The 12,561-nt window shown below is 31.3% G+C and overlaps 1 protein-coding gene across 4 annotated transcripts in view; it reads right to left on the bottom strand.

The window, feature by feature from the left end:
- LOC132728820 (atrial natriuretic peptide-converting enzyme-like) overlaps positions 1-12,561 on the bottom strand; it is a 96,193-nt gene that overhangs the window by 15,004 nt on the left and 68,628 nt on the right. For all 4 annotated transcript variants that reach the window (XM_060714512.1, XM_060714494.1, XM_060714520.1 and 1 more), the window contains exons 2-6: positions 11,885-12,128; positions 3,045-3,083; positions 2,606-2,674; positions 2,121-2,254; positions 618-685 (exon numbers count right to left, since the gene is read on the bottom strand). In XM_060714512.1, coding sequence (XP_060570495.1) covers positions 618-685; positions 2,121-2,254; positions 2,606-2,674; positions 3,045-3,083; positions 11,885-12,128 — 554 coding nt within the window. The remainder of the gene's footprint in view (positions 1-617; positions 686-2,120; positions 2,255-2,605; positions 2,675-3,044; positions 3,084-11,884; positions 12,129-12,561) is intronic.

Raw genomic sequence — 12,561 nt, 5'->3', positions numbered from 1 at the left:
AAAAAAAAGAGGTACATACATATCTAAACTTTGTGGGATGCATAATAATGTATCATAAGATATTTTTGCGTGGACAAAATTTCGTAAAATAACCATTTCAGATTAATTGGCGTGGTTGAAAATTTGCGAATTTCTACATCCTGTTCTGTTAATTTTATATGAAACTTAGATATTTTGCACTAAAGTCTTCATTTCGCAAAATAAGCGAAATTTAATCCCTCGCAAAAATTTCTTATCTTAAATTATATAAAATCAAAATCGCTTCAGCTTCTGAAACAATATGACTGAAGATTGCTACATAAATTTAACAATGATTCATTTACCTTTAAAAATAGAAAGACACCAAATTTTATTTTCGTATTTTCATTGATTAAGAAGGTAACATATTGATAATACGCCTGCAATAAAATGCCATGTAAACGGATTTTTTTCTTTCTGTTTTCCATACAGAGCAATATATGATTTTTAGAGTTGAGTTTTTCTAGTTCACAAACAATCTATCTGTGTAAAATTAAAAATACAATCTTGAAAATAAATATTATCTTTATATTACAGTCTAAAGTATTTCGTATATGTAAACACTATATTCAAGTTGCATTATGTAAAAAAATACATACCTTATATCTAAAATTTCAATATGAGAAAATGATGCACCTAGTTCACTATTTGTTAATATGTTATTTATCTGAAATACGAAAAATATAATGTTATACAATATTATGTTTATTTATATGACAATAAAGCAATGCAAATAACAACATGACATGTTTTTGCTTTTATTTTCTTGGCTTTTTTATATATTTATGAAAACGCAAAAATTATATCTTTCAGATACTTAAAATCTCTTTTGGTCCAAGGAAAAAATGCATAAAAATTGGTGCGAGAATACCGGTAAGAGCAGGCTGATTGCATTTTTACGGAAGTTTCTCAAATAACATATTAAAGGACCTCTACTATTCAACAATTACTCCTTTAATTTAAATTAATTGTTCATAAAAGGAAAATAAAAAGCAAAGGTATCTTTATCATGTGGCGTACTACTGTAACGTCGTTGTGCTCTTTTCTTCTGTTCACTTTTGAGCGTTTGTGTATAATATACATTGCGTCTTTCACTCATTTCCGGTTTTGCCGATTTAGAATTATCATCGGTTGGTAACTTTTCATTTTTCACAAGCTGTATTCCAGTTCAAATTAATAAAGGATTAAGAATACGTTTCGTTCTTTATGATTATAAAGTAATATTTAAAAACGTCGTGTTGTGTAAGCATTGATGGTTATCAATCAGTTAAAAGGTTAATAACAGTTGTTATTGTCATCTTACTTCCGTACAGAAGATTAATAGCTTTACCGATTTCATCATTACCAGGTAGTGCTATAAAAATACTTTACAAAACAAAAGCGCTTTTATTGTCGTCTGCAATGTCGTCTGCTATTTAACATCAATATCTAATTACCGGTTTTAACTAAAAATACGGAATTTGCTTTGATATAGTTTTCACATTCCAGCAAACTGACTTTATAACGGAGAAAACATACAAGAATATAAAAGGAGATGTATGTATTCATTGTATAACGTTTTGAATTTTACTTTGACTTACTTTTGTCACAAATATAGAGCCTGGTCAGTGTGCACCTTAGCGCTGTTTTGACCAGAGTGCGTATGTCATCCTTCGATTTTTTTAATTTTACCAAAACATAATTTTAATTTAGTTTAACTTGTCTTAATGCGTCAGTCAGTACCTTTGCAAACATTGCAAAAATACGGTAATGACTAATTACAGGTTGTATAAATAAGTTTTAAATCGTCAAGACCATGATGTTTTATAATTATATTGGTACAAATTATTAAGGGCATTCGCACACGTCATTTTCAGCAAAGTCCAGGATAATACTCAAATCATATGTAATGTGTCTTTCAGAACAAGAGTTCAAGGTTATAAAGAAAATTAGATCTCCAGTATTTAATAGGTCAGAAATCAGCTCAGAATGTACAATGAAAATCTGGAGATTTGAGACAAAAGTCAGAAAAATGTTTTATAACCTCGAGGCCAAATGTTACATTCAAGTAACATTAAATGCTACATAACGCTATATTTAAAGAAAATAGTCCATATAAGTACCTGATATGTGAATGATGATGAAAATAGGGAGTAGGATGTTGATGACTTGTCACTATATTCGTCTTTATAAGAAGAAAAAGGCCCCTGAATAATCCGCAAACTTCCTTCAATGAAATTGGTCTGGAACCAAACAACTGAAATAGTAATAACTCATGATTTAATAACAATACAGGAATTTCTTTTAAAGAATCAGTTTGAAACATCTGAAATAACTCACGCCACAACCACAATGCATGGAAAGGAAATTAAGATTGAAATTTAGAATTTGAGACATACAATTCAAGTTATTCTTGTACGAAGGATAATACTCAGCAACATAATGTGATAATAATATAAAAAGTAATATATTCATATAAAAAAAAAACAACGTTTTTTCACTTTCTTCACATTTTTTATGATGTTGCTATCACATAACTTAATAATAAAAAAGGCAGTCATTTTCGTAAAACAACTGTTTTTTCCAAACAATTTGATATAAATCCTACCATTTTCTTTCGTCGGCCGAACAGTACTAGGTCGTACAATCGGCGTGGACGGTTCTCTGGAAGAGCCAGCTGCAACAAACAATAGTTTTAATTGTTTAAAATATTACACATAATCTATTTAGTTTTAAATATAATTCATGAGCAATAGTGTTGCTTGATTGTAAATTACGAAATGATTTTTATGACATATAGCTGTTTAAAGTAAGATCTATTCCCACCGTCACATTGCTAGATTTATGAAGATTTTTGTAAAGATATTAGCGTCACAAACATTCGGTATCTGTTATTGAAATGCATGAGATTTATAATTAAGTCTTTAAAAGAAATCATTTAAAAAGACCATAGTACCAAAACGTGACTTCAAATGCTTCATGATTGTTTTCAGCAGAAATAGTTGAATTAGATGTTATATACTTCTTTAACAACAGTTTATGTTTACCTTTATCTCCTTGTTTGGACGGTTCTGTCGACGAATCATCTGAAATTAGAAAAATGATGAAAACAATAAGTTATATATCATCTAAAATCATTAAGTCCTTACGCCAATGTAAGCAAAGTTAGTAAAGCTTGACAGTCGCTATATGATCTCAACTATTTTTGCTTTTTTTTTTGTTTGGATCGGTTTTAAGTCGCACTAACACAGTAAATGTCAACTTTCCAGCTGTTCTGGCGGAGGAAGACCTCAGGTGCCCCTCCGTTCATTATTACAGGCAAGAACACGCACCTGATACTGTACGGCGTAAAACCAAATCAAAATGCTATATATAATCTATATCGCCAATTCATTTCATCGGTTTTATTTGGTAGATGGAATACCATTGCCCTAATGACAACATTCCGTGACATTGCAAGGAAAAAAGCAAGACACATACATAAATTACATCAATTATCACAACTCTTGCAATTAAATGTTTAATCTTGGGTCACCTCTGACACTTTTTTATTGATGTTTCACGTTCATTACTGATAAGCAATCATTTAATGTCGACTTTGTTTCTTATGATTGTGAATAAATGGAAAGTTTCTCCAATATCAGTAACAGTGGCTTATTTTAAGACAATTCTAGACGTATTCGCAATACTTTACGGCTGACAGACTAAAATATTTATCTTTATTATTTCAGTTCAATTACAACAACCACAGCGTTACTAAATTGATGAATTGCATTTAATTTGTAAATTAAATATCATATATAGCAATTTAGGGTTATAACTGTGATTTGTGTAGACAAAACAAGAACAAAATGAATAACAGTATCTTTATGTAAAACAAACTCTTTTGTCTTATAGGGAAAACTATTTATGATATCATTATACATGTAAACAAAACGTTTTATCTTTGTTCTACGAGGGTTGTTCATTAGGATTTTGAACGTATTAAAAATCGATAAATAAACAAAACCCCTCAGCTATAAAGCTTGACCCTTATAATACGGACAAAAACCATTCCTTATTTCAGGGAATTATTCAAACTTATACTGACTGAATAGCAAACAGTGTAGACCTATTAACAGACGACCCGGCTTATATTGAACTAATTAAAACTAGCTGCCTCCTACAGGCTTTGGGTAAAACAAGATATGATACAGATATTACTGTCATACTGTTTAAAGTCACTGGAACCTGTAACTCAAGATAAAACTTCTATTATCTACGGTGCTTATCTAAACAGTTGCATAGTTATTCAGGAATGCCAAATAATAAATCTGACTTTTTATATCTGATTATTGACAAGAGATAGTTGGTTTATTACAACGCACTTTTCTGGCACACTAACAAGATATCCCGAAGGGGTTGTTTTAGAGTGCGTATGGCAAAAACCAAATATTTATTTATCGAGTTTGCTTATTTCTTAAGATTCTAATATTGACATACGAGGAGTCAATTTCTCAAACAATCAGTTTTAGACATAAAATAGATTGAGTTCAATTTTGAAAGATTTTAATTGAAGTTAAAACAAAACCCATTCATTTGCTTTTCAATACTTCATTAGGAATGGTTTATTTTTTATAGATATTAAATTTGCAAAATTTAAGGAAGACATTTATTATGATATTCAAAAGAATATTTCATGAGTATTCACAAAAATTTTCTTCATGCTAAATAATTCATTCTCCGGCAAAATACTAAGCTTTTTGACAAAATTTTGTTGAACAAATCATCAGTTAAAAGTGTAGATGTACACGTCTCATTCTAGTACGCAGTTACGAAACTGACATCCAGAAATATTTAACTATCACCTTAAACAATTTGCTTCTTTTGATAAGGCTCGATTAGGTCACTTACAACGTACTTAATCTCAGTGGCTAGTAATTAGGAAACATTGATTTCCATAAGAATTAAAAACCGCCTCAGCCGGTGTTAGAGGGTGTGAGAGATATATATGATTGTCACGAATAAACTGTCGTATTCACATATTCCTTTCGATTTTCACATTTGTTACCGATCTTGTCTCATTCTGAAAATTGAAACCGATTGAATTTTTTAACACAATAAGTGTTTTTGTTTTTAATTTATTTATTTACAACATACGAATAAAACGATGCCATATACAATGCTGCCCATGTTTCTTTTTTACATTATTGTTATAAAATATTTCATGGCCCTAAGTAATGTACTTGTAATATTTTTCTCATGAAAATGCATATATGTTATCATACTGGATTTATTTGTTGAAATATGTGCATCTTACTGGATGAATATACCCAAACATAGTATTGAAAAAATGAATTTACTGAAGTGGTGTTCTTTTGATGAAGTCATATCTTCATACAAATTGTATCTCACGTCCAATTTTGTGTTTGTTACTTTTACTGTTAAACTTATTAAACACAACGCATTCTGTTATGGCAAAGAGCAACAACACACGCGATTCTAGAATGCCGTCAACATTGTAATTTTGTTCGTCTTTTATCAATCGTCTGTTTGTGATTGACACTACGTGTTATCGGTTCCATTTAGTTGACTATTTATCTTGTGTTTTGGTGTCAAGAGTCCATTAAATGGCGAGTTCCTATTGTTATTTTGTGCTTTAACCCGAGGGGTGATACCTCTCTGAACAATAATTCCTTAATACAGGTTGACGTGTCTCGGACTTAAAACAAATTAATTTCCATATAAAAATATTGTGATAAATAATTATTAAAGAATTCTGGCTGTAACTATGCGTATGAACAAACCAGACACAATATTTCTTTATTCCTTATTGTATTTGTTATTTTTTACATTTAATTATATTTCTATTTAATCAACTGATGCGAAAAAATAAATGAATAAAAACGTTTAAAACTATTAATATAGAATATTAGTTTAATTTTCATAGGATATTTTACTCCGATTAACACACGTTTGTGTAAAGTTTGCACATTTTTTTATTATTTATTGTTACTTCAAAATATTTAAATTTAATGTAGTTAACTCAATGGGGTGTGTAACTTATAAGAGTTTGTTTATTTTCTATAAAAAAAAATACAACATCAACACGATTCAACTTGATAGACTGAAACTTATCTAACGTCTCACCAAATTGAATGAAAAAACAACAACAAAAGAATACTTTTACACTTAATTTCAAAATATAAAAATAACTGGCATATATATAATGCTCTTTCAACTTATTTAAGACACATAAAAGAGTTTCAAACCTACGCTGTATGATTTGGAGTTTTTTGTGAGAGATGCACTAAATTTGCATTTGTGCACATAAATATTTCTTACGTTCTTCTGCACTGAAAAACACTGGACTTGAAACCTATTCGACACGAAGAACGTTCTAGTTGTCTGTTTTTTTTTTCTATTGGTTTCAAAAAATATTGGTACTGGCACAAAAATAGAGAAAGTTGTTTAATTCAGATGTACGTGCAGCCTTTAAATATCAGGGCATCGTTCATTACGTACAAAATGACAATGATCGTATTAACTAAACTTCTGTGTCACGTTGAGCATGTAAGAAGTGCATTTAACTTTAAACAATATTAAAGACAGACCGTCTGTAAACAATTTAGATGTGGCGGCATGACCGGGTGGTTAACGGCGTCGGGCGTCCTGCCAGTAACTTAAGGATGGTTTGCCGTTGGTTCAAACCCTGTCAGGGCCAAGGCAATGTTCCTTGAGCAAGAAATTCGAGAGTGTGTCTATAAGCATTAAGCTTCCTACGCAATCGAATTAAAATGAATTCTGTATAAACTAATTAAGACTAACATAAAATAAATAGGTAGACAGGTAGGTAGTAATGTGGACTAGCGAGTGGGCGCGTGCGTGGGCAGACAGGCAGATAGGTAACATCAATCAAAGCAACAAAAGATTAGTGACCACTAAAGTAGCTTAAGCAAGCAGCTTTATCAAATTCTGCAGCAACTAAATACAAAACCATACACAACTTCATCAAGCTGTCAGATATACGACTTAATGAAGTTCATTTGAAAATTCTGCCAAATAATCCGGATAATCTTATCAAAGAGTCTGCTATTTCTTTAATTTACAAAATAGACATTCCTGACATATTGACATAGAGACATAAAGCCTTAACCCAGCCATGTAAAAGTCGGGGGTTTCAGGAAATGAATTTCTCTTTTTCTGTGAGATTATTATTTGCCTTATCACGATAAGTGTTGCGTCTAACTTGATATGTTTAGAATTGCTGTGAATGTCTGTGAAAAGTATGTTCCACAGTTAATACGTTCTAGTTAAAGCTTCATGATATCAAGTAAAAGATTAATCATTATCATTATTACTTTTACTAAGAAGAAAAGTCATAATGTACTTAATCATTTTAATATTTTGGTTTTTCATGTAATTTTGTTGTGATTAATGTCCCGAGTTTCGAGGGATCACTTTGTTTCCATATTTTTGGTTTTAAGTTATCAAAAACTCGATCACTCGCAAATTAAATCGCGGGAGAGAGACTATTGTTGCATTTCAGATATTTTTTGCACGCACGGTTTGAAACTTAAATATTCCCTAAAAGTTTCTATAGTTACGTAAAGTCACGTATGAATGTTCCGAAGTCAATAAGCAACCTTGCTCACTCGACAAAAGAGTCCCCATGCACCTCTCCCTTATTGAATGGTAAAGAATAACTTCTACATTAAATTTTATCATTCCTTTTCAAAATTTGTGTAGGGTGACTTTGGAAGTGCTCTTGTTACAAAATACAAAGCAACAAAAAGACTAACCTTGTGTGCGCAACATTGCAACACATTTGAAAAGAAAACTACAACTAAATACTAATAAGTGTGAATTTTGTGATCATTACAATGAAATACTCTATAAAATACCAACATATCAATCAGAAAAGCAAACTCAATTAATCAACGCAGCTACCAGACATCTCAAACAAGACACTTAATGACCCCGACTTAAAAGTCTCACGTAAACTAACGTACACTTCGTTAAGAGAGGCCACTATATATTATGAACAACTTCCATCTGCAAATATCACTCGCATAATCTGTTTTACAACACATCCAATTAGAGTCAATTAGATACTGTATGTTGCTCTCTAATACAGTTTACACATTGCTAAGCTCTGATCCTAATCACCAATCAGGCATCGACCAGGTTAATGAGATATTGTAAAAGCAAACATGCCGCAAACAAGACAATCAAATAAAACTTTCGTATGACAAGGAAGCTGAACATTGTTTTAAGTTTTTCCTAGCTACATATTTTAAATGGACTAGCCAATCTTTCATTCTGGGTGTAACTATTCATCATTAGTAGGGAAAATTTCACACTATGTTCTGACACCGAAGAGTAAACAGTGCAGGATGTGTCTGTAGTGGTCGCATCAGTTAAATCTGTTTCCGATGGTAAACTAAAATGAAATGGTTTGACAAATACAAGCTTAATTCACACACTGTAGAAGAAGTAAAAAGTGAACAAAAAAGCAAACAGTATCTGTGACAAAATGGTTTTAATAACAATGACTTTAAGTAACATATTTACGTATATAAAAAATATTGAATTTGTGTCAAGCCAACTTGGTTTATTACACTCGTCGTAGGTTTGATAAGGATGCAGTGGTGTGTCCGTTAGTTTACCTTGAACTATTTAAACTATTACCCATGACGTATGAAACAGTGACATAGATGACAAAATCATATATGATATTATAATTTAAATTAATAACCAATGACAATCTAAAATCTAACAGGATTTATGATGACCCTTATTTGCTATACATGTATTGCTGAAATAAGTTATTTTATTCGAATATCTTTTATATCGTTTTATTCACTTGATGTATAGAACAACGAAGCTATGTTAATGTCAAATTCCTCTTGAAAAAATGTGCTGTTATAAAACGAGTAAAGACATGTTAATTTTAAAAACAGTTTGCATAATGAAATATAATGTCTTTATTCTCATTGTTTTATCGGACTGCAGTGGAAAAGAAATTGAATGTATAATAAATTAAGTTTCACTGGTCTTCTTTGTATTTATTTATCATTTCGTAACTTACTACTTTGATTTCATGGAAACACATTTCTTATCTCTTAATAAAATCCTATTTTTTACGATTTATTAAACCTTTGTTATAAATCATTTATACTACTTAAGTGGGCGAGCTTTGAATTGATTTTTAGCACTGAAAATATAGTTTTATTCAAGAAATCCAACTTATACGTCATAAATAACTTAGCTGAGCTATAAATTGATTTGTAGCGCTAAAAAGTATTTTAGTACTTTAACAATACAATATAAATAAATATAATCTGTATCAAGCAATGCAATGAGCGTCAATCAAGTATTGATCTCTCAGCGTTAATTTGCTATTCCACTAAAAATACACCAGAAACAATATTCGTGGAGCTAAATATTGTCCATCAAATGGGCTATTAACTGGAAACTATTGAAATGTTTTAAAATGTATTTGTCACATCAAACCTCAATAAACAAGATGCATACAAGACATTAGGCCGACGTGCTAAAAGAAAGTGCCATTAAATGTGTCGGCGGCGGCACGATATGATGGTGATAGATACATGATAAGAATAATGCTTCAATGATTTTCAGATTTCGTCTTCATAGAAAATATTACAATACTGGCAATGGAAACGTTAAATGTCTCCTTTATAAGGAATATAAACAAATAAATTAATAATATCATTAAGAGAATGGCCTTTGTCTGATTACGAATATGTCACAATCATGACACTAATGTTATTTCAAAGTGATTGAATTAATAATTATACTTGCTAAAATATTGGACAGTGATATGGGAAATGTCGAGGCATTTGACAAACAATTACGAGTGTGGCAAATGATAAGAGAATCTGATTTGTGGAAAAAATGAAATAATACGAAAGGCTGTTTTACAGCAGTCTAAAGATAAACATTCAATAAAAGATATAGTGTAGATTGCTTACACAACACCCTTTTTTTTCCTCAAGCTGACATTGACCTTTAACCTACGCAAGCAATTGATGTGTTCATACATTTCGAAAGCGATCAGCATTTTGGTCTCTAGTCATTTTAAGTTACTATATGCTACAGAGTGTTTCACTGATATGTGTACAGGAAAGAAAACTCAAAATAATTACACAGTTTGCAATAGTTGCTTTAAATTTCATATTTTACTTCATTTGTGTAATCAACAGTCTATGTGACTCAAACAAACTCTATAAATACCCTTAGGTGTGTATTGGTAATGTTCAAAGTGATGCTTAGTCTTGTTATATTTTAGGCAGTTTTTTTAAATTTTATCCTTAACACATTTAATTATCAATTGCACGTCGATAACTATTATAATATCCTTGTCGCCGAAGCTGTCTGATCCTAGTCTTTACTGTTCGCTATTCATCCGCTGTAAGTATATATAGTTTTTGAAAAGTTCACTACAAAATGATGAATGGTTTTGTCCAGATGGAAAGAGTGACGCGTTTATTGAAGACATTTAGCGTGATCAGATCCTTTTTCAAGAAATGCAAACTATGTGCATCTGGCTGCAGATTTTCATTTCATGAAACACTTCTAGTATTTTAGTGTTTGCAACTGCTTGCAAAGGGACTTTTGGGACATCAAGAGCTTTATAGACATACAATTTAGTGTATTCAAACACTTATATGTTGTCCTGTATATTCTATTTTTGTTATTGCGTGGTGACTATAAAATTTGATTATATCTTCATGCCAGGAAAATAACTAGTCTTTTTTTGCGCGATACTCGATCTATGCAACATGTCTACAGTAGCGGCAAAAGATATATGTAATAGATTTTCATTACCCTCGCGAGATGGACGCCTAAATATAGTATCATCTTTCTCGTAACGTTGACGTTGTCACACTAGACACGAGATTATGTGAAAATTCGAATTAGCTGTGTCCGCACAGCCGGCAACCAGACCTCTTAACTGATTTATGAAAATGGGCAACAGTGTAAATTCGTTCGCCAACTGAGATATGTGGCGTTTATATTGGGATAAATTACTACGTTCCCTTAAAATGCAGAGATAGAAAATTCGATAAAGCTTTTTTAACATTTATTAGTGGGTGTCAAACAGAAGCGAGGACATTTATGTCATTCAGCTTATGCGCTACAAGGGTAGAGCATAGATTACGAACAAAGACATTACTAACAAATTAAAGCAATTAATCTTCAGTACAAACATTGTGGTTGGTATATAGATAAAACCTATCAAGTCGCACGATAGCAGATTATTCTTCAAACTTTGAAGAGTCTTCGTAAATTTCTTTTAATATCAAGAGATTAAAAAATCATTAGATATACAGTTTGTATATATTATTAATTAGTTTTGAAAAAATAATATATATTTTGAATAAACAACTGAAACAATAATAACATTTAGCTGCAAACATAACACCAAACGCATGAAATGCAACTGGAACGATTGCGATTATAAATATTTATTTAAATTTTGTGTAAAATCTGTGGGTGTGTTTAATCTTCGGATTCATTTATATTTTAATTATAGAATGTGAAAAAGAAAAGAAAATACAGAATCAGCCAATAAGATAATACTACATTAGAATAACTTTCATGATGAAATCGCAGAGTTTGTGATAATACGTATATAAAAATATTAATCAATATAATAATCAAGATCTGGAAAAAATGAGGGAGAATGATCAAGTGGAACATCCCTCACGCCCCCCTAGCACCGGCTTGAGCGGTGCTCAAATTTCATCACTTAAAACTGCTGAAAGTTCAAATCTCAAGTACCAGTACTAGTGTGCCCTGTTCACAGAGACTTAATAAGCTGAAATTTGAATATCAAAATTGCAATAATAGAAAAAAATAGTTTACATATCAAACTTACCTCTTTGACCTACTATTATTATTGTTATAATAGCAATTATTGCAACCAATGCTAGCAATAGTCCTAAGATATATAGTCCTTTCCTTCTTTTAGGTTTACTTGGCCTATAATGTACCGAGGTTTGAGCAGCATTTGGTAGATCGTAAGGCTTTGTTCGAAGACCGTCCGTCTGTCTGTGTAATTTGGTCTGTGTATCATTTATCACCGTTCCTTCCTCTTCGAATAGCGGGTTCTCATAGCACGCCTGAAGAAGAAGTTCATTTTCATCTATATTTGAATATGGATTTCTATTTGAAAATTGTCGTAAATTTTGCATAGGAATTATCCTGCTAATAAACTTTGTTCCCATTCTTAAACCCGAACGCTAATCCTAATCCTAAGCACGTTACTTGGTATGAATAAATACGCCACGCTACATAAGTTTTCCTCGGCCAGCAAAATTGTTGAGCGTTGTCGTCAAATGATATAAAACCGTCTATGATTTTATCACATTGTCCTACCAGAATTCGCTTGAGACTCGTGTAGCCAGATGAATTGAGCATATAAGAAACACATGCATCGGATATTCCTGAAAATCCTTTAAGTGGCTGTTAAGTCTGTAAATATTAATTCTAAAGAATTATCGAATTTACACGATATATAAGACGTCTGTCATTTAAACGCGTCATTTAATTAAG

Source organism: Ruditapes philippinarum, unplaced genomic scaffold (assembly GCF_026571515.1).
Source record: "Ruditapes philippinarum isolate M1 unplaced genomic scaffold, ASM2657151v2 ctg2859_1_1_1_1, whole genome shotgun sequence".
Lineage (NCBI taxonomy): Eukaryota > Metazoa > Mollusca > Bivalvia > Venerida > Veneridae > Ruditapes > Ruditapes philippinarum.
This window is presented reverse-complemented; position numbering and strand designations above follow the sequence as displayed.